At 38.6% G+C, this 23,509-nt stretch overlaps 1 protein-coding gene across 1 annotated transcript in view; it reads left to right on the top strand.

Annotated features, from left to right (window-relative positions):
* RPS6KC1 (ribosomal protein S6 kinase C1) overlaps positions 1-23,509 on the top strand; it is an 85,012-nt gene that overhangs the window by 4,397 nt on the left and 57,106 nt on the right. Inside the window, exons 2-7 of the mRNA XM_033054949.1 lie at positions 273-308; positions 4,597-4,717; positions 12,062-12,177; positions 14,101-14,194; positions 17,837-17,896; positions 18,684-19,046. Of these exons, the coding sequence (XP_032910840.1) occupies positions 273-308; positions 4,597-4,717; positions 12,062-12,177; positions 14,101-14,194; positions 17,837-17,896; positions 18,684-19,046 (790 nt within the window). The remainder of the gene's footprint in view (positions 1-272; positions 309-4,596; positions 4,718-12,061; positions 12,178-14,100; positions 14,195-17,836; positions 17,897-18,683; positions 19,047-23,509) is intronic.

The following is a 23,509-nucleotide window of genomic DNA, read 5'->3' as shown; positions in this document are numbered from 1 at the left end:
GTAGCTTTGTTTTGAGAAATGCCTTTTGTGCCATTCTGCCTAGAATGTACGCCTGTCTTTATGTGTGATCACAGCTGACTGCTGCTGAAACCTCTCACTGTGATGTCTTGGGGTATTAGACTTCTCTAAAACTAAATGAAAATTTTTTGAGTGCACTATTTACTTTTTCCCCAGATTTTTCTCTTCAGCAACAAATCATTGTATGTTACTCTTTAACTTCCAAACTGAAAATCCAAGGACTTACACGGTTTCATTTTTGTTTTGCTTTTCAGATTGTTTCAAGAAAAAATCCAGAGGATGTCCAGGAGGTAACAGTTTAAACTTGTGCAAATGTCTTTATGTATCACACTATGCCTTTTGAAGCATCTTTGATGTAATTTAACAGTTTCTAGTGTTTAGTAATCGAGCTAACAATTTTTCTATGTGTCCATTTGTCTTTAGCTTTCATAGTTAAAAATAGTAGCTAGTGTAACTTAATGCATTTCATCCCTCAGTGATGAATGGTGACTTGAAACAAAGTCTTAGTGAGTAAAGTGTCTTTTGATGACAAAACTGCTTTGATAACTTTACAAGTTCTTTTCTCGGGGCTGGAATTGGCAAATTGATGGTTACTTAACTCCTACTGGTAAAATTAGAGATCAGTCCACAATTCAAGTCTTAGGTCTCAGCTGTAGGTACTCTTTTCCTCTTTAACCAATACTTCACTGAAAAGCCTACACCATTACTGTCTGTTAGTGAAGAGGGAGAATGGAGGAGTCTAGGAGTCGCTGAGAGATTAGACTGCAAGTCATATATATTATGCTTATCTCTCTGAGACTCCTTTAGTATTTTCCAGTGATATACTTCAACAAAACTCTAAAATTGCTTATTCTTTACCTCTTCTGAAGAGTGTATCAATAAGGGTTTACTCTATTCTTGTGCCTCTTAAATATCTGAAAAGTCTGTCACAGGAGTCATTTATTGAGAGAGATAAATATACCATGTGTGCACTGTGGATTTTTTTTTTTTCTTTTTAATTAATAAGCTTTTTCCTCCTTCCCTCTTGATTTTTTTTTTTTTTTTGACTAATGACTTGACATGGTTACTCTTATATTATGTAGCTGCAAAATCTTCCCTCAAAAACACAACCTTATGGCTTTTCAGGCAGTGTGTAACGCATGCATATGTTCAGTTTTTGGCGCAGTCTCTTATTACAGTTGAGGACAGCCTGCATAGTAAATGAAAGAAGAGCTCATAAATGAATTCATTGCATCTCTGTGTGGTCAAACATGAGTTACTGATTAGTGACTTGGCAGAGGTGAGAATTGGCTGATACATCTAACACCCCTTTACTGCATCCTTCTTTGAAATCTTGAGAATCAGACAAGCATGAACATTTGTGCTTTTTGCATTTTTAAAAAAATCTCTAGGAGATTAAAATAAGCTATCATGGATGATCATGGATCTAGTTTAGAACTGCATTACTGTAGTTTGTAGCTTGATGTTCACCTTTTCCAGGGAGAATCCTGAATTGAACCTATTCATGAGCACATTCTGCCATTACCTTAATCTTCATTTGTGAGGAAAAGCACTTTATAAGAGCTGTTGATGAGTCCATTCATCAGAAAAATATATTGTAAGTGTCTTTTAGCTAGAGCATTGCATGAATATGTGTTAAGTAGTTTTGACACAACAGCAGAACCATATCTTATAGTTGTTGCTTTGATTTGTGGCTGTAGGTTACTCATGCAGAGTTTCACATGCTCTAGACAGTAAGAGGATGTTAATATGAGATGAACTTCTTGGTAGTTGCCCTTTTCCACCCTGCTTTGTACCATATTAATTATTCTGCATGTGATAGCATGTTAGGTGTGGTGGGATTCTGTTCTAAGCATTATCTGAAAATAGTTGTTGATTACAAGGAATATCCTAGATGGTAGTTGTAAGGGGGAATTGTAGTTAGAAACCCCCATATGTTGAGAACTTTTCTGTTCCATGGCCTCTTATGTAAAAAAAGAACTGTGGGCAGCTTTTGGAAGAAAAATAATATGCTCCTAACCTGCTCCCACTGAAAATAAATTTACCTCAGTTTTCCAGAATCCTCAATGAGGAGTTCAGTGGGAAATTTTGTGCACACAACCACCCTTTTGCTTTAGGATCTGTCTCATGCAACCTGCCTCCCACATCCATGTAGGACCACTTAGCTGTGCCTGCCTCGTCCCCCAGGTGTCTCTTAATGCCACTGCTGTGATGTTAATGCATTCTTTACATATGTACAGCTACTCATAAGGCTGTGTGCTGTGACCTCAAGTCCACTTGCCGGTTTTCTGTCACATCTTTTGGCTGCCCTTTGGGATACAAGTCTTTACTGCAGCACCTCTCCCACTGCAACCAGGTACACTCAATGTAATCCCAGCTGTTGTTGCTGGGGCGGGCAGGAAGAGAGGTTTGTAAGGGTTTACAAAAAAAGGCCAGGGGATCTGTCTTTAATGTCCTTGCTTCTGGGGACTGCTGGTGGCAATGTGGTGTGTAAGGCAGTTGCATCTAAGGTAGTCCTGCAGTTGTGTTTTTTTCCTTTTCATTTAGGAGAAAGGCTTATTCATTGTGGAACAGATGAGTTGCATGAGTTAATAGAGATCTACTGGCTCTTGTCATGACAAGCACCTTATTGCATTACAAGGCTAACATATGTTTTATGATATACTTGCTGTGCTTCATTGGGCCTCAAAGTACAGTGTGTCCTTCCTCCAAATCTAAATTTTAATGAGGATGTGAGAGTGGGAACTTTACTAACTTTGCTGGCCACATGCATGCAAAGGCATGTTTTCCATGAGCTTCTGGAAGGTTTTAGGATAACCTTGACTGCTTTTGCTATGCAAGTTACTTAGGGACATTTATTTTTTTCCTCTTGATTATTGAGTGATCGCTTTTAGCAGTGAAAAATGATGTTTTTTTTGTGGAATGAAATCTCATGCTCTTATTTTCTGGCAGCTTTTCATGTTAGCTCCAAGTACTGACAATACAGCAACTTAATGCTTAAAGAATTCACCATCTTAAGCAATTTTGTGTTCTATATACACACTGCTCAAGAAGTGCTAATCATCCACTCTCTGGCTATTGGATTAGATAAAAGTATAGCATTGAAAATTTGTTATTTCTGATAGCAAAATGACTAGTTTGCCTCCTTGAGATTCTTCAGTTGTGTGTTAGACTTCACTTAGTACCAGCTGTAATTAAGTAATGAAAATGTGTGCCAACAAGGGAGTCTGAATCAGGACTGCTGGTTACAGTATAGCTGAATTTATAAGGTGGGTAGGGTGTTGCCACACCAAAGCTTTGCAAATCCCCTGTTAACAATCCCCTTATATCTGCATCATTCTGTACGTGGGACTTGCATCTGCTGAAACTTGAAGGCCTCTGATTGCAGTGTTTTAAAAACACCCCACAAAAATGCTCTAAATCGAAACCTTTTGCTTAACTCTAAATCTGGTTTGCTTGAAAAAAAAATCAACTTTTTCAATTATGAGAAGGAAATCTGGTAAATAATTCAGAAATATGTGGAATATTTAAAGTTGTGGTCAGTTATATTAAGTTAATTGAGACATTTGACTCGTGCAACCATGGAATCAACTGCTGAATGCATGCACTCTCTCCTTGTTTTTTTCCCCTTCTGTTCTACTTTAATCACTTTACATTAGTGTTGAGGTTTATTGTGATGGCTTAATGAGTCTGACCAAAAATGAGGTCAGGATATAAAAAACAATCTTTGTTAATATCTTTTCATCCTGATAACATATCCAGTAGCAGTCATCTGTGAATTTTATTGTTTACTTCTTTCATTGGTTTGATTTTCCTACTGGGTTCTCCTCATTTCTTGAATGGAAAGAATGGGATGGAAGAAGGATAAGGTGGATACCTGACTGGGAGATGACTACTTTCTGGAAAGGATAGATCAGGAATAGCTGGTATAATGAACCAATGGCATCTTTGTCTTGCTGAGATGGAGTTTTTGTCTAGATTACAAAAGGAACATAAGCTTTTTTTTTTTTTTGGTGTTATTACAAAAAACCATTTGAGATTAGGGCTTGCATTTACATCTGATCAACACTTTGCATGCACAGCTTAGGAGCTGTTTTGTAGTCCAGGTACTTAATGTACCATCCCTAAAAATCCCTTGCTTGTATGGATTTCTCTTCCCTGGTTTTCTCTTTTGCTTTTGTATCTTCCCCGCACCTACAGCTGCACCAGACAGAGTGTGCTGTTGAATGTTGGATAGTGCAACACTCCTGTTCAGCATTTTTTCCTCTCTTATTGGCTCCCTGTGTAGGTCTGGATCTCAGAGTGACTGAAGCAGTGCTGCCTTTGCCCTCCTTTCGGCTTTTACTCAGTTTTTTTCTATGCACTGTAGTGTTGTTAGCCAATATGCAGGTTGGGGACAGATAATGAACCTTTTTTTTTTTTTAATGTTTGCTACAGTTGGCAGTTCAGACCGTATATATTTGTTAAACAAATTTGCTGAAGTTAGTGGTCTGGTGTGATTAAACCAGTGTATTTGTAGTGTGATGTAATATGAACAATGAACCTCACTAATACTTCTCTCTGGTTTCTCTGCTTCAGATAGTCGTTTGGAAGAGATACAGTGACTTTAAGAAACTGCACAAAGATCTTTGGCAAATTCATAAAAACCTATGCAGACACACAGAGCTCTTTCCACCTTTTGCCAAAGCAATAGTGTTTGGTAAGCATAATTTCCTCCTGACCTGCTGAAATTCTTTGATAACTCAGTATCTATAAATACATCTTGTTTTGTTGCTGGATGGAAATTTTTCCTTTTACTACTCAACTTGTAAGTGTGCTGGTATCATAACTTGATAAGTTTCTTTATTTTTGTAATGTATAAAAGTTATTTATGTCCTTGCCTTCATGTTAGACATAGTAGCTGAGATATTTATTGATGTATATGTTCTGTATCTTTACAACATACATTCCCTATTTTCAGGAGCATAAAGTCTATATTAGCTTTGTGAACAGCACTTGAACAGCAAACGAAATATTTTATATTTGAGCTGTCTGATTTTTAGTGATGAACTGTATTAAAGTATTAACTGCTTGTTACCGAAAAAAAAAAAAAATATGGGAATCTGATTGCAATTGTCAGTTTTATCTAGCTAGGCTTTTGAGATCAGTTTTACATACTTCACCAAAACAATCTTCAAGAGGAGAAACAGGTGACAAAAAGGGATTAGCTCTTATAAGTCTTAACTTCATCCTGATATGCATGTCCTCATAAATGAGCTATAGGTGGACTTCCAGTGGTGTGACTGTATAGAATTCCGCCTGTCCCACTTTTTAAAGCAGTGTTGTGTTTATAAAATCACCTTTTTTAGTGTGTGGTCTTCGTGTTCAGCACAAACTGGTGCTATGTTTTAGATGTACATGCATATCACACAATATCCACTGCATTTTTAAGCATTTTTCAACATTTTTTAGTGTGTTCAGCATGTTTGGCATCTTTTTTGCATGCATCTACTGCATGCCCTGTGAGTGTTTCTGAGACATTTCTGAGGTGTTGCTGACTGTTGCTTTTTGGTGTGCATTTACCACCTGCTTATGAGCCTTTTTCCCAAGAATTTTAAAGTAGTTTTTTTAAAGTGTCCAACAAGTGTTTGACATTTGTTTACTTGCATCTATCATGTACATTTGGTTTGGTTTAGGATGAGCATTGTGGTTTCTAAAGTGCTTTTAGGGTTACTAAGGCATTTCCATGGCTCTTACTAGTTGTTTTAGTGTATTTGGTTTTTTTAAGCACTGAGTCTGTGGTGGTTGTTGTGTGTTGGTTTTGTTCTGGGGTTTTTTTGCATAGCTGTGACCATCTAGCATGTTTGGTGTTTTTTGGTAAACATTTGCCATGTAGATTTTTGGTGTGAATTTTCTGCTCTTTTAGCAAGGTGTTTGGTTCCTAATGCATTGCTACAGCATTTTTTTGTGGGATTGTTTTGCTGGATCCAGCATGGTTTAGGTGCAGCTTTTTCTTGCATATACTGCAGGTTAAGCAGATTTTAGCATTTTTTGGTGAGTCCAGCATGTTTGATCTTTTTTTTGGCATACACTTACTGTGTGCTTTGCAAATGTTTCTGAGGCATTTCTAACTCAGTGTAATGGTTTTGTTGGTCCTTTTTAGTTTGTTGGGTTTGGGGAGCTGTTTTTTGATAGTTTTTTTAGTATCCAACATGAGTTTAGATTTTCTTGGTGTGCATCTACCAGAGAGAATTATTGGGAATTTTATCAGGTTTTAAATATTCAATGTGTTTGGTGTTTTATTGGGATGATTCTATCACATAGTGTTTTTGGTGTGGTTTTTGTCAGGCTTTTAGGCTTCTAAGGCATTTTTGTTGGACTTGCTGGTTTGTCAGGTGTTTTTGGAGTTACTAAGGCATTTCTATGGAGTTTGCAAGTTGGTTTGGAGTTATTTTTTCATAAGCATCCAAACTGTGTTGTTTTTGTGCAAACTTTGCATGATGTTTACTGTCCAGCATGTTCCGTGTTTTTTGGCATGTGCTCTTTTTTGGCAAGGTTTCCAGGCTGGATTTGGACTGTTTTTAGGTGTGATTTTGGTTTCTAGAGCATGGCTATGATGTCATTTCTGTCCAGGATTTCTTTAGTGGGTTTTTAAATGGTTTTTAATCTTTGAACATGTTTGGCATTTTTTTGGCGTGCATCTGCCGGATTTTAGTGGTGTTTACAAGTTGGTTTAGTTTGGTGTTTTTTTTTTTTTTTTTTTAATTAGCATTCAGTCTGTGTTTATAGTTTCTCTGTGCACCTTGTATGAAATTTAGTGTTCAGATAGTATGGAATTTTTTAAATGCATCTGCCATGTGCTCTTGTTTCTGGTCTGGGATTGCTGTGTGTTTTTAGGTGTGGATTTTGGCTCTTAGAGTGTTGTCCCAGTATGTTTGGCATCCTTTGGTGTGAATTTCCAATGTGCCCTTTTGGTTTTTTTGCTAAGATTTTTGCACTTTTGAAAAAGTGTCTTTTGTTTCTTAGGCATTCCTGCAGTGTTGCTTTCCACTGCCATGTGTTTCAAATATGTTTTGGTGGTTTTTCTTAACATGCAGCACACTTCAGCATGTTTACCTTTTTTTTTTTTTTTTTTTTTGCATCCTACTACCACATTTTTTTTGTTTTCCCCCATATTTTTAGCATTTTTAGTGTTGAGCTTATTTGGCACCTCTAGTGCATGCTGTGTGTGCATTTGCATTTTCCATGTGTTGTGTCTGGTATTTGTGTTTATTGCCATGCATGTTTTTGCATGGTTTGGATGTGTTGTGCTTGTTTTAGCACCCAGACAGTACTTGCTGTTTTTTGGTGCATATCTAATGCTAATTTTTGCAGGTTTTCTTTGTGTGGCATTTTTTAGCAGTGTTGGGAAGTCATCTAGAGGCTATTTTCCCAAAGTTTCTGTGTCAGATTGGTATGTTCTAGCATCCAGCATGTTTCACGTTTGTTGGCCTGCATCTGTGGAGCTGAATCCTGATGCAGATTTTGTGGCTCTCTGTGCAGAGCTGGGTGGAATTCCTGATGTAAATTGTATTTCACATTAGCCAAATTGTACCCAACTTTTATGTAATTTTATTTTTGTCTATTTTTGAAGTTGGAAATGGGATAAGTGTTGGTGCTGTGTCAAAGTATAGGCAATAATGGTTAAATAAAACATGTAGTATTAATTTCATTCTGAGATTTCTGGAAATCTGATTTACAGAGTAGAATTTTCACTGGACAAATTATTTACAAAGCTAGGATTTGCAAAGCATAATTTAATTTTAGGTAGAAGTTATTATATGTATTCATAGGGGAGAAAAGAGGGGTAAAAGAAAATCAGGGTGGAAAAGAGTATAGGTGTCTGATATCTTAAATAATTAAACATTGCCATAAATGCAAATTAACTGTTTTTGCACTAGCTCTGGAAGCAAGGGAAGAATTGAGTGAAATCCCTTTTGAAAAACATTCTTCTTCTATTGTATTTAGTGAACAAAAGTGACTGAAATATGCATTGTGAGAAAAGGAGATCCACAGAAACATTCAATGCAGTTATTTATTAAAAAGCTCTTTGAAATTAAAACTAAATTAAAACAAACTCCACTACATTGAAATGAAACTGAGACAGAAGAATACAGAAAAGTGGCGGTAATGTAAAAAGAAATTTTAAATGATTGGTACATAGCTGAAAGGAACAGCCCTATCTGACTCTTCAATTTAAGAATTATTTTTGTATTTACAACATAAAATTTTACTATGTATCCTTCCATCTCAGTTCTACTCATAGTAACTGCTGTATGATTTAATTTACTAAAAAAATCCCAAGTTTTTTTCTAGAGGAAAGATACAATCTTTGTAGATAACAAGGTTTTGATAAACTCGTTTTCAGTCTCATTCTGTTAGTGATGACCTGCAAGGTCCATCTCTCTGAAGATCTTTTGTTTCCATGCTGCTTTGATGGACCATTTCTGCAGTGCTGCTTCCCTGTGGTGATGTTACAATTGGTGCAGCTTTTAGCCTAGTTTCTAATTAAACTTGTGAGTAGAATTGCTAGCAACTGGTGTTTTTGGTTTTTTTTGGAAACCTGTGCTTTAAATAATGCATGTACCTATTGTTTGCAGAGTGTACAGTTTGCAAAATGAGCAGTGGTGGTTCTGACAGTTGAACTTAGTTGTAGTAGAAGTGTTAAACCTGAGGAGCATCTTCAGTTCAGCATTCAAAGTTTCAGGAGATGATGTGGAGGAACTGAGATGTATTTAAAAACAAATGTGTCATGCTGTGCTTCCATATTTCATGCAACCAAAGACTTACTACAAAGTGTGTGTATTTTTATGCTGTTGTAGTAGAGCTGCTTGTTTCAAAGCAGAAAACTTGCTGTGGGTGGGAAAAAGAAATCATCTGACTTTCTCTGTAGTTCACTTGGAACATTTTCCACTTGTTTTAGAGGAAAAACCTCAGTGAACTTGATAATGAAAGTCTAAAATGCCCTAACATATCCAGCTGCTAAAATTATGATACCTATATCTGGGATGTGATTACTACTTTTTTGTTGTTGTTGTTGGGCACATAAGTATTTCCATATGTGGGCCATACATGTCATTTTACCAAAACATGGGTAAATCTCCATGTGTTATATTTAACAACTGCAGAAGTGTACTCTAATACAAAAAATACTTCACTCCCCCAACCCACCAAAAAAGAAACAAAAAACCCCCAGATATTGATAACTTGCTAGCAGTGAGTCAGAAAGATGATTTACTTTATAAAGCTCACATAAGCATGCCCTTTGTATTTGAAGAATGAAGTAAAGTATTTATTAATTTGATGTTTTGTATAGTAGGAAATGTTGTGAGAAACTAACTGAAACATGAATACACACTTTGCTGGGTGTTGCTCCACAAAATTCATTGGGGATTCTTTTACAGGAATTTATATTTGGTTTTTATGTAAATAGGAAATTTTGAATGGGTCATTGCTGGTGGAGTAAGAACTGTGTTATATGCTGAAGTTGTAGTTGACACTTGTTAAAAATATTACAAAGATGTGATGCCTATAGTGACGTTTGTGTGTGTCTGAGAATTGTAAAGACTAGCAGAAATAATGTTGATTTAGATGCAAAGTGACATACTGATAGAAATGTTTGAAGAGTCAGCTAGCTGTGTAAGCACCTTTGAGCATTTCCTTGAGAAGAGTGATAATGAAAGTGTTGAGCAGTACAACATTGCTTGAAAGTACAAAAAAAGGAAAAGGAGGAAGGGGTTAGGCAGGGTTGCTTGGGAATTAAACTGCCAACAAGATGCCAGGAGGTCTGTGAACTGTACCAGTACTGAATCATGTTCTTCCCTTCCTTCAAGCCCTCTACTTCTAGAAGCAGTTTTCCTGATAGTGTATCATGATGCTAATGGGCTGGAAAATGCGACAGTGACTAATATTTCAACAGCTCTGTTCTGTGTTTTTTTTAGCTCAGCTTCCTAGGAAACTAAGACTTGTGTGATTGTGCAGTTAGAAAGTCGAACCCCTTACTGATGTGGCTAATACCAGCTAAATTTGAGAATGAAGGTGGTTGCAAATGTCATTATACTTCTGCAAAGTCTGTGAAATGGCACCTGAGTAAGAAGAGAGCATGTGTTTTGGTGCTGCTGAGGGCCAGGCAGGCTCAGCTCATACCTGAGGTTTGCAGCTTCCTAGCAGTCAGTGAATGCACACCAGTCAGCCTGGCAGGGCTGGTCCTGATGTGTCCTATCTGGTGCCCAGTGAGAAGATGTGGATAAGGAAATTTAGTTTTTGAGTTTGATGGAATAGGGAGAGATTCTTGAGAAATGAGGAAAAACATTTTACAGAATTTCTTTCTTACAAAAGTTTTCTGGTATTGTCAGGTGTTTACTTCTTCACAATTGATTTTTCTACTGCATTGTAACAGCGCTTATGTGAATTTGTAGATTCATTTAGCTGGCCCATGCTGCTGTGCTTTGCTGAGGGAAGTTGTTTTCTTTCCATGAGGTCCAATTTTGCATGGAATGAACCAAGAGCCCTAATGCACCCCCAGTGTTGCTCTGAAGACTTAGGAAGTTTGGTGAGCAGTTTAATAGGGCCTGATTTCAATGTCACCACTTGCCGTGGTAGCATCGCTTTTGCCTTCTTTCTGCTTGCTTGTTGCTCACTCTTTTGTACAGCTGCTCCTGTTTGTGCAGCTGAAACGGCAGGGTGAGCAAGGCACGGAACCAGTCCAGCTGAAAATTAGCCCAATGATGGCTTTTCTTTTCTTTCATGGGAAAAATAAGCCCCAAAAGCTTTGTTTGTGATCTTGTGAGTATGTGTGTGTCTTTTTAGTTTTATTTTCTTTTTTCTGATACCGCACGGGCAGGAGCTATTTACTTGAAGAATTTCTGGAAAGAATCCTGCTTTGATACTTTCTTCTGGGATTAGTTTTTTGCTTGCTCTAAGTATAAATGAATTTTGCTTTTGTATTCAGTGTTTCTTTTGTCCTCTTCAAAGGTTAATGCCACAGCGCTGTCACAGGTGGTTCTTATTTTTCTGGTCATGCTGTTATAGCAGTACTGTTTCTTGAACTTGTCTTCCCAATCCTTTTTTCCCCTCTGTATAGCTGTTGCAATATCTGTTCTATTCTCCTCCAATTATTACTGTTAACCTCTGCCCTTTTTCTTTTGTAAACTTGTAACTATTTCAACAACAAAGTGATGTTGATATAAAAAGCTTAAATAAGTTGCGTGCAATTGTGAAGGATGTGAATTTAAGGTAGCAATCCAAGGTTTTTCTCCTGAGAAGCAAATCTCTTCAGGTGAACTGTGGGATTGTTTTTTAAGTATGGTTTTTCTAATTGGAATGTTTTGGGTGCTGGGTAGAGAAAAAGGAAGGTTCATACATTTTAGTAAATGAGCTGCTTCCCAGCTCTGTTTACCTCTTGTATCCAGAAGGAGATGAGACCCTGTCTGCATGGAGCTACTTCAGAGGAAAGCTTCAGTGCCTGGTAACAGGGCTTCACCATCTCCCCTACACTTTGTCTCCTCCATAAATGGCACCTTGGAATTGAAGATCTGTTTGGGGGCTTTTAGCAATACTTTGTTTACTACCCGCTCATATTGTGCGTTGTTCTTGAGAATACGTGAAGATTGCTCAGCTCCTTACAGGATTTGGGCCGTAATCAAGGCTGACACTGACTGGCATATTGTCAAATTGTGCATGTATCATTTATTGTCAGATAACACTGGACATCCGTTAGTGTCTCTTGGCTAATCAAGAGTGTTGCCTCACATATTCTTACGATGAGAGGGCGAAGGATCATTGTCGTAGCTGCCAGCTTTCATCATTCGAGCGGATTGCAGAAGACGGGACTCTAGGGACAATTGAGAATAGGAAGTTTGAAGATTTGCTGTGTTCTCCTGAAGCGTTGGAGTGACTTCTATAGACTCAGGGCATTGTCTCCAGAAGGTTGATTTTGTCTCATTCGTTTTCTTTCGTTGTAGTTATTATTGCAAAATAAATGTGTAGTTATTTCTAAAACTGTCAATCTATGTGTCTGTTCCAGGGCGGTTTGATGAAACTGTGATTGAAGAAAGAAGGCAATGTGCTGAAGATCTCTTGCAGTTTTCTGCCAATATCCCTGCTCTCTATAACAGCAAACAGCTGGAAGAGTTTTTTAAGGTTGGTTAGTATTTGCCGAAGTATTTTCTTCTTACCGACAAGACTGCAGTATAGTGCTGATTCTGCTTTACTTTATAAACCACAGTCCGACGTGTTTTGTGGAAGGACTGGGACTTTTCTGTTCACTCTGGAAATGTGGCTTTAAAAAAACCTCATGCCACACCTCTACAAGGTGGAAAGTTTTACAGGAACTTCAGGTGAAGGGACTTGAATTTTTTTAAATTGAATGATAGGAAAATTTATGATGGTAAATACCAGTGGGAAGTAATAAAAACATTGTCACTGTTCCTATATTTTCAGTAGGTGTTTATAGTTTCAAACCAAAGGAGTGAAGGCTGTTTACACTGTTTCCTTATGGTTTTTTGTGGGCTCGGGTCCACAGCAACAAATGTGCTGCTTGTATAGTGTTGTGAGAACCAGTCTCCATAACAAGTTTTAGGATAGTACATTGATATGGACTTCCTCTTTATTACAGCTGAAGCAGTTTCTTTTCAGTAGTTCCTTCAAACCTCTTTATTTTCAGTAGCTTAGTCTGACATTCTGCAAACTCATAAGCATAAATTTACATGTACCCATGACAGTAACTCTTTGGAATTAAGGAAATGTTCATCTGGCTGAGATGGGACTTAAGCATATTAATATGTTTAGTATGTTTAAATTATATATATATGCAAGAGCAACATTTTATCAAAGCTTAAAATTCTTCACTTGTTTTCCTGATGAAGTTACTGCAGTGTTCTTTAAAATACTTAAAATAATTTTCTTTAAGCTTTGGTGTCAATAAATGAGAGGGAGACTGAGACTATTTTACTATTTGGTTTATTTGCTTTTGCATGTTTTCAGTTCTTTGGAAATACTTCTGTGGTTTTGGGTACTTTTTCAGACTTCTCTTTCCTTTCTTTGCTTAAAAAAGGAAAGTGTTACCCTCCCAATGGATATTTTCTGGCTTTTCAGGGAAATGAATAAAACTAGAAAACCAATGTTTTTTTAGGAAAAACTGTCTTCAAGGGAGGGTTATGCAAATGCAATAATTTAGGCTCATTTGTTAGCTGATGTGGTGTCATGCTTTCCTGTAAGAGAGCCTTTGGTTTGGTCAGTCACCAGCTCAGCCTGTGTGCTGTGCTTTTGGCTCTGCCCATGGGTGGTTTTGTTCCTTTTCAGATTTTTGTGCAAATAGCCATGGAGAGAGAGAGACTTGGACAATGAATCCTTAGAAACATCTGAAGGGAGTGTTCTCTGCATCTATGTGTTATAAACTCCAGAAGAATGAGGTAGCTTGTGTGAAAATGTGCTGGACTGGTTCAAGACAGATTAGCAATGCCTGTTTGTAACATAGCCTTGAAAATGATGCCATGTAATACATAATACTTTCTGTTAAAGTGGCATGGAAAGTGTGCACCTGAGATGTGAAGCAGAAAAAATACCAAAAACATTTAGGTGGTTTCTAGTGCTATTGTTACTTCTCTTTGCTTTGATTTCTTTCAGGCTTGGAAGGGAATGTCCTCCTTCTATCTTTGTTAAGTCTCAACCATGACTGAGCTCAAGATAGTGGGTCATGAGTAGGACCTGATGTCCTGATGGACAAACAGTCCTGTGCTTGGGAGCACCATTGAAGGGCACAAACTATATGTGACACAAGAGATCAGGAGCATTATTATTCTCTCCATGGAAGATTTGGGTGTGCAGGTCTGTGTAGTTCAAAATTCTGAAGCTGCAGGGGGCTAAATATTTGGATATCTAGTCAGTCTGTGGCAACCAAACGTGGCTTAACCGAAAGTCTCGTATGGTTTAATTCAATTCATTAACTCTAAGGTAATGGACCACTCACTGATTAGAAAATATCATTTTGGCTATCACTTCTGTACAGTGAGAATTTCCATAGAGCACAGCAGCTGAGTAATTCCTTTCCCTCTTTCTTTTCAGGGTGGTGAGGTGCATGATGGCTCTGAATTGATTGGTCCTGCTGAACCTCTGTCTGACTCTCTGACTGACAACCTGTCTGACTGCAGCTCTGAAGGTTTGCTTTCTCTTGCCACATAACCTCATAGCATGGTCTGTTTTAAAGCAGCTTGTAGGTGACAAGTGACAGATTTCTTCATGGGGCATGGGCCTGTAGTTTCTGTTTGGTTGTTAATGGCAAAAGTTCTGAGCAGGGACTGGCAAGAGAGAAGTTTGGCTCAGCAGAGCTGTCTGCACTTCTGGAAGTTTTATACTAAAGGTGTACATGCTGACTTGGATGCCATGTGTAGAGTAATTTTAGTGGCACTTTAGCTAAATAATAGTATAGCTGTAAGGAAGGGTCAGTCAGCCCAAATAAATACTGTACTAGAGCTTCTTGCCTGCCTCTAGACTGAGTCAGTTTAAGCATTTCTGTGTACCATGCAATCTTTTAGATATTTATGTATTTGAGTTGTGCTTGGTCCTTGTGATTTCTAGGAAATTCTTCTCCAACTCTCCAATAAGTTTTCCTTTGGAATTGCTTAGCACTCATATATAAATCCACATTATTATATAAATACCTATTAAGCTTATTCAGGAAGGAATCTGATCTTTCTGGCATAGAATTTGCTTTGATAGAACAATCCTTACGTAACAAAAAATGGATTTTGTTTCTAACAGTGGTTAGTTAATTTTTTTTCTTGAGATTGTATGACTTGTCACTGGGATCTCTCTATATCAATAACTTTGTGTTTAATTGTACAATATATTCTACATAGGAAGTGAGCTTTGTATTTTATTTTGTAGTGCCTTCTGTGATGTAAATAAATTAATATCCCCACAATATTTTGTTCTGTGAAGGGAAAGGTATAGAAGTTGTTGTCATTTATATAAATAAATATATAAAACATATGTGTTTATATTTAGTTGTTTAGTTGAAGAGGGCAGGGCAGTTATGATAAATAGAACTAACTAGTTTTAAAGGGTTTTAATGATTTCTATGAAATTTAACATTTCAGATTCTGACAATGCACTCACTTTACACTGTGCCCTATAAAATAAAGAGTGCTTCTAAAAGTGCTTAATGTGAACGTTTCTATTCATTATTCACCAGAGCCTCATTTTTAGCAGAAGAAAACCACTTCCTTTATGTCAGATAAAATACTGAAAAGAAAAAAAATGCTGTAAAGCAGAAAAATTCTTTGATACCCTTCTGAATCAGCTGGAGGGCTTTTACAGGATACTTGGAACAACTATGAGCACAGGAGTTGGAGATGCTGAATGTGAATTTTGTGGAGTTACATTTTTCTAAAACATATGTGCCTTCCAGCTCATATCTTATGTTTGAAAGCATGTTTTGGTGGCGGGGAGGCTATGGACAGAATGAAACATCTGTCTTTAAAACCTCTAGATGGCAGTGGCAACACTTGGCCTTGAGTCATTCCTCTCCCTAAATCTCCTCAGAGCTTCCTGCCTGCATCTGACTTTTCCCAGTCTGATTATGGCAGTTAACTGTGGGTGGTTTACTGTATTGCTTTCTGTAACAGAGGCATCCAAGGGCCTCCTTCAGGGTCTTGTGCTGAGAAGTAGCAAATCCATCCCTTAACAGGTGCTGCTGTTTACTTTTAAGGGTGGGTTGTGTTTTCTCACTTCTAACTGTTCTTTCCAGACAAAGTTCATTTTGCAGAAGGTGTGCACATTAGTGGTGGAAGATGCAAACTGACAGCAGTAGAAATGTTTTGTACCAAAACAAGCAACAATTATCTTGCTTGTAAAAGGAGTTTGGCAGTCCATCCTTTTGTAGGAATCTGCTTTTCAAGAGGCCAGGTTACCCAGGCTTTCCATGAATTTTTGGAAACTGTGTTTACTTTTCAGATACCTGGTGGCATTGCACAAGGCAGAGACAAGTACAGAGATTTGTGTTCAATCTCAGCATTATTATTCTCATCTTGTATTCCTGACAGTTACTTTGTCTTTTTCTCTGAGTACGTGGGATGATGTTCAGATGTCCAACTTTTTCTTCATAAGTGTTTCTATATCAATTACCTTACCAGATTCTTTAGAGGACTTCATCAGGAAGTAATTTTTTTTTTCATTCTCTTTTTTTCCTTTCTCCTTCTGTTTTACCATGTACATGTTGCCAGAAATAAGCCTGTGCACTTGAGATGCTTTCTACCCCGTAAACTGACTGGAAACCTCATGTTTGATGTTGTGTGGTGCCAGCTCCGGGCTCTAAACCTGACCTAAAGAAAAGTTTATTATCTCAGTCTCTGTGCTAGCTGTGTTCATACAGCTTTTGGTCCAGTTGGCTACAGGACAAGAGCAAATGTTGTTTTTTTTGGCCTGCAGGAAGGGGAACTTGAGGCTGTGTGAAATCTGCTGTGTGGATGGGCTCTAATTCATCTCATCTAGGTGGCCAGAACACCTTTCCAAAACCTCCAGCTTTTCCATTCATGCTTTTTCTCTGCACTCCTTGTCCATCAATCAGATCTGCTTCCATCACCTGATATCTTTAAATGGTGTTCAATAAATGCTCAGTTCTCTATCCCCAAATTTTGCTACCCCTAAATTGAGCAGGTGAATGACCCATTATTATTTTGCTAATTAATGAATCTTCTGTCTTCCTCCAGCTTTCCTGTTGTGAGTTTTCCTTCTTTCTTGTAGGATTGGGGGCTACACAGGCAGTTTTCCTCTCTGCCTGAAGACTTCATTTTATGCCCCTTCCATGAGAAGATCAGGAGCATTGTCTACTGTGCACTCTGTCCCTTCATTTCAAGTAGTCTAGGTCATAAATATCACTGTCCCTTGCTTTTCAAAGAGTGGCTTGTAATTTGTGCTGCTTCATGTCTTTTTCCTCTCAGTCATGTGAAAGAACTGCTGGCTTTTAGAAAAGCACTGTTTCTGCAGTGCCTTCTTACTCCTCTTCCAGAAATTGTAAACTCCTATAACTCTACAGCTGCAAAATGTAAAAGAAAGTTTGAGTTAGTTGCCTTTGAGTCAACTTCTTGCTGCTACCACATACTTTTTGAAAATAAGTCAGAATATGTTACCTGGAAATGTGGTTAAACTCTTCACTCTGACAACAATATAGGAGAAAACAGACACCAGGTTTTAGCTCAGAATTTACTTTCTCTGTGCATGCAAAGAGCTAAATGTCTTGACCGTGTTGCCTGTTTTATTGCCTCAGCAGGTACATGTGCCAAGGTGATAAAACAAACTGCTACTTGATATCCAGGTGGCACTGCCAAATTTGTGGCTTGCTCCATATGTCTCATGCAGGGTACTATTCTGGAATAACGTTTTTGAGACTGAAAGCTGTTGGTTTTTTTTTTTTTTTTAAACTTGGTGTGTAGGTCCCAGCTTTGAAAACTTTCTTGTTTTAAGTCTCCTTAGCCATAAATTGTCAGAGCAGAGAGGGATAGGGATTATACTCGTGCTGCTGTTGAAATGAGGTGAAGTGTGAGGTTTGAATAATCCCCCATCAAAGCAAGGACCTGTGTTTTGTTTTTAAATCTTGGAAACAGTGAGAAATGGCAAACCTTATACCTAATTCTAATGGTGTGTTAACAAATGGATATCTCTAATAGCCAGTCAAAGAGCAGTTTCATATGATATACTTTTACCTGTAGGAGGGTCACGCTTTTTCATTCTGCTGGCAAGGGAACTTGTAATCTGTTGTATGCATGGATGTCAGAAACTTTTTTCTCATTCTCCTTTTCAGTTCGAAAGGATTTGAGTGGGCTTGATGATGTGACACTTACGAGCCAATCGGAATGTGGAGGTGAGATCTAGAAGTTGGTTCCATTACATTTGTGGAAATTAAATAATCAGAAAGTCATAATTGAGTGAAAGCCTTTTGTGGACGATAATCCTTATTGAATGAAATGGTATATATGCAAAATACCTTTGTTGCTGTTTCTTCCCAAATAACCATGAAAAGTTCCTGCAGTTTAGTTACTGAAGGTCAGCATGCAGTAAGGGTACAGTGACTTATGGCAATGTAAAATAAAGTGTGTTAACTCAGATTTGAGTGATAAAAGGGGCATCAAGTGATTTATTTTACCACTTGTTAGCAACAAAGGAAGAATGTGTGTTACATGTCAGCTGAGTGCATGATGTGTAAGCTGGCAGTAACTCTGTGTTAATTCAAACTTGTAATTTACTGTTTTGAGGATGCTTCACCTTACTGATTATAAACAGTATGATGGGATTTCTTGTAACAATAGTTTGGCTCCTGCTGGTTAACTTTTCTAATAGCAGTCACATAGGTTTAGTTTTGTAATTTCCTGAAGATGTTGGTCTCTTCATTCCCAGCAGTGAAATGAAGACTGATTGTTCTGCAGAGTTTGTAGCTAATTTTTTCTATTTTTAAATAAACTATTTAAAAAATATGTTTCTATAGGTATTAACACTTTTTTAGAGACAACACTGCAATCAGGGAGTTTCTGTGGGCATTCTGAGGAAACTGCATAAGTGAAAAGAGCTAAATTTTTAAATGGAATAAGGAATTTTGAAGGCTCCTAAGGCATATGACAATCTAGAGTAATGGATGTCTTTCTGACTTTCAGGCTTCTCCAGTGACAGCGACCTGATCTCTCTGACAGTCGATGTAGATTCTCTTGCTGAGGTAGATGATGGAATGGCATCCAACCAAAGTTCTCCCAGCAGAGCTGCTGGCCTTTTTGTTACTTCTGAACCCCCAGTCCAAAGCACGCTGGCATCTGAGCAGGAGTGGAGCAAACCCGAAGGAGAAAAGGAAAGCCATGGTTTGTTTACTGGAAGCTTAAAATCCAAGCCAGGCAAACAAGATTACTTGGAGAAAGCAGGCGAGTTAATAAAACTGGCCTTGAAGAAGGAGGAAGAGGAAGATTATGAAACTGCCTTGAGCTTTTATAGAAAGGGGGTTGATCTGCTTCTGGAAGGTGTTCAAGGTATGGATCTTCTCATGATGTTTGTCTTCTCCTTGGTTATGTGTGTTTGTTTATGGCATTTCATAGTTAACATTGGCTTACTGTGTTGCAAAGAAGTGATCTGAAATGCAGAATTACATGTGCTTGGCTTTCACGTACTTGATAGCTGTGTGCACGTGAGAGAGAGACAGAAACTTTTCTCTCTAAGACTGAATGATAATTTACAGCCTCATCTTCCAAGTGCCCAGTATCTCTCCTGTTAAAATTGCAGCACAACCTTCAACTTGCAGGTAAGTAGCAAAGTGCTCCCACTTTTGCCTCTTTCCTTTTTATTGCCTAGCCATTAATTAATATGTGGCACTTGCAGCACTGTTGAAACATTATTTAATTTACATGGTTAAGTGAGGATTAATTATCCCCATTTTACGCATGGGGAGAGGCAGCCTCAGGTTAACTTCCCAATCACAACAGGATTAGAACTGCTCTTGTCTCACAGCCTCTTGCTTCTTCCACTAAACTATTCTTCTTTTCTAACTAAAGGATGCATAGAAACTTACATGCTTGCATTGCTAGAGGAGAACAGGGTTTTTTTTTTCCTTTTCAAAAGACTTTGATCTGTCAATATATATCTGCAAAAGCTGTTTTTAATAGACTGGGTGCAACTACATGCAAGTTTCTGCCTCCTTGCACCTTGTCAGTAAAGAAGAAAGAATTTTCCTTTCTTTAGCTCTTGAGAATCTCGAGTGATAACCTCATGTAATTTGCATTTTGTCCAACAGTGACTTAAAACTATAAAGTACAGAGAAAGATTTGTTCTTTCCTGGAGTGAATTCAGGGTCTGTGTATTGTGCTTCTGTCCCACACAGATCAAATGAGTGAGATTAGAATTGTGCCTTTGTTTGACAGTGTACAACACAGGTGCATTCTGCTGCTCCAGATCTGGACTTGGACATAAATGTACCAAACACACACAAGCAAGAAGCCTTTGCTGCATCCCAGTGGGATGCACAGCAGTGGTCCAGACCTTCTGAGCAGTTCTAGCAATGGAAGTTACCTGCTGAGCTGATTTAATGGGGCCTGGCAAAAAATAATGGGTAGGTTACTGATGATAACTAGAGGTGTGAGCCAAGGTATGTGCACAGCCTTTGCTTAAAGTGTCTTATACTTTTGGGCAAAAGTAAATCCACCTCTTTTCAAGTCTCAGTGATGTCAGTAGGGTTGCTGCTTTGCTGCTTGTTGATGCTTTTTAATAGCATCCTACCTTTCCTTGCCTGTGTTGTCAAAATGTTTTTCATTCTTCGTGCTGGCAGTCGTCTATTGGAGAGCCCAGCTATTCTTTCTTTGCAAGTACACTTTTTCATAGACCTGTGGGCCATTCAGTTGTGATCTTCTGAAGGATATCCTATTTTGTCATAAACACTTCTGTCTGCCAGCCATGATGCAAGGCTACCATGATGCTGTTTTGAACTGACAGCTCAAACTTCAACTTCAAAAGCTTTCTTTATTAAACAATTTCAAACTGTTAGGGCATGAAAACAAGTCAGTCTATTGCGCATCAGTTTTGCTGTGGTAATTACCGTGTATTCTTGAGTTGTGGCAGTGGTTAAACATGTTGGCTTTGAAATTTATGGTAATCCTTGGGGTGATATGTTTGCTTTAAAGTTGTGAAAGACTTTTATTGTATGTAGGTGACTTGCTCAACTCATGCATACAAACTTGTTAAACCAGAGTGGGTTGAACTTCTTACTTATATTTGCCAAAATTTCTTCCAAGAATTTTTTTCTTTTTGCTGTTGACCAGCCACTCTTCCATCTGCCTCAGCTAACTGTTAATCCTTTTCTCTCACTCGCTTATCCCTGCTTTTCAGGCTAGGAAGAAATTCAAGGAGTCTTAGAAAATTGTGATATTCTGTCTGATTTTCTTGATGCCAGTCAAGTGCAGTGGGAGTTACTAATAAATGTTTAGTGACGGTACTTGTGTGGTGTATGTCAGTGTTCCTGATGGATGAAGAAACATGTAACCAGCCCTGGCACCTTTTTCTTTGCAGTCCTTGATATTACATCTGTATAGCACAGGAGAAGGGAGTAAATGGGAATGAGATTTTAGGTGGCATCTTATCCCTTGGGATAATTGTACACAGGGTGGTTCCTAGCAGTCAGCCCTTTTTGCATTTCTCTGTGTTACCCTGCATGGCTGTGAAGGAATGTTCATTGTCTAGATTGGATAGATCCAGCTCATTTTGTGTCCCATTCTCTTTGAAGCTTCTGAAAGTTGGTAGAGAGACATTGTTTCCCTCTTCATGATGACAGGGCTGATCCAAATGTCTTCCTAAAAATGTGTCATCCCACAATCTACAGGACAGTACAAAAAGCAAAAAAAAACCCCAAACAAAACTTTCTAATGTTAGCTGCTTTGTGAAGGTAGCGTGTTTAGCATTAATATGTGAAAATTTAATGTATATTGCTGTAAAAAACCACAAACCTTCTACTTAATCACTTCAGTTATTTAAACACCCCTAGTTATGCATTTCACACGGATAAAAAAAGATAATAAAAAGATAAGGATGGTGCAATTATTACAAAGCGCTTCTGGTCTTCTGCCACGGATTATTTTGCACCTATTGAGTGTAAATAAGACTTTGTAAGAGCTGAGAGCGAAGCACAGCGCTCATCGATCCTTTCACACCTGTGCAGCGCCGTTGTCTCTGCACAGCCGCTGCAGAACGCGTGGCCTCTGGTGGCTTTTTCCCCGGAAAATACAGAATAAGGAAATACAGGCTTTGGCCACGAGGTGGCGGCAAGGAAATAGGAATTGCTGCCCGAGACCTGGGATCAGGCGATGGTACCAGAGATGGGGGAAGGAATGCCACCCATCCTCTGTGCTTCGAACTTGGGATTTGAGACACTCCGCTTCCTCTGGTGAGCTCCTCTGCGAGCTGCTTGGGTGGGTCTGAGGAGTGAGGCTGAGTCTGGTACCAGTCACCCCTTTGGGCTCTGCCAAGATCTGCTGCTCCAGGATGCCTCATCAACACCACGTACGAGAAAGTCGGATGCTGCAGCTTTGTAGACCTGTGCTGGTTACTTTGGACTAGGTGGCTTCCCTAAAGGCAGTTGAGCACACTTGTTATATTCCTGATGACTTTCCAGCTCTCAGAGCTGCTGGCACTAGTGTTGGGCGAGGCAGGTGTTGTATGGTGGAGAAATGTCCATCCTGACTTTGTTCTCAGCTGTGTGCACGTGCTCTCAGATGTACCGTGATGTTAATTATTCTGGGCAAGGTGCACAGGTATTTACTTTGCTAGTCTCTTGCAGAGTTTAGTACTAAATCCTTTCATGTCCTCTTCATAGTCCTGCCAAGAAACCCAATTTGTGTCCCTTGGGGAATGACTGCTGCCTGTGTGCTCAGAGATGGGTGTATACCTTGGACTCTGGGTATCTGCTTGTTATACATGTTTGGCCTGCTTCTGCTCCATACAAGTCTTTAATATTAACCAGTTGTCAGTGGGAAGAATGAAATTTTTGGACTGGCAGTGTAGCCCTTGAACTGCACCTTTTGTGCCTTCCTGTTTGGTTTATACCAGAGCTGCCTTGCTTGCAGTGACAGGGAGTAGCTGCCATAATTTCCATTTTCTTCTAAATATGTACCAATTCTGCTGATCCTCCTGTCTTTTCTGGGCATTGCTGCATGCAGAGTTTGGAAGCTTTTGGAAGATAGGTGTGTAGGGGTTGTGTAGGATGGTTCAGCAATTCTCTAGGAGCTGAAACCTAGTATTCAAGGTTTTCTGCCTTTTAAGGCACACTGAGTATGTTAACTGATAGAAACTTTGGCTCACAATTACAGCTGTTCCTTTGTTTTGTTAGCATGTCAGAGCACTTTGAGGTCAGTGCATTGCTTCAGGCCTAGTGATGGAAAAAATGCACTAATCAATAGCAAGCCACCAACTTCTAGCTGGAAGTTAGCTCTGTTTTATGCAAAGTAGTGCATTCCCTGACTTTGGTATAGGGCACAGTTTATGTTAGGAACAAGCAGATCATGAGGCTGAAATTACGGAGTTTTTTTGTAATAAAGAAGGGAGTTCTGTTTATATAAACTACTTCTCTTTTTACATCTGCAGCTATTCTGTAGTTATATCCATTATGGATTGGGGCAGTCTGAGGTGTGCAATAAACAGAGTTAACACTGTTGCTTATTGCTGTGTTTCAATAACTTCAGGCATGTGAAGAAGCAAGAATGCTGCACAACATGACCAACCTAATTCATGTAGAAAAGTACAGGATCACTTCCTTGTGTTTTAGAAACCAAATCTGTTCATTGCTGCTCTGTCCATGTTGCAGGTTAACATGTGAAGGGAGATGATCCATTTACTCTGTCAGACTTTTGGGATGTTTATTTTCACATGTGTAGCAGCTGTGGCTGGTCAGAATGATTATTGATTTAGTTTAGGCAGCATGAACCTTGTTGCATGAGGTATGTGGTGCCTCTGG

This window comes from Catharus ustulatus, chromosome 3, assembly GCF_009819885.2.
Source record: "Catharus ustulatus isolate bCatUst1 chromosome 3, bCatUst1.pri.v2, whole genome shotgun sequence".
NCBI classification, from domain to species: Eukaryota; Metazoa; Chordata; class Aves; order Passeriformes; family Turdidae; genus Catharus; species Catharus ustulatus.
Note: the sequence above shows the minus strand (reverse complement) of the source record. Positions and strands in the feature narration are given on the sequence as shown.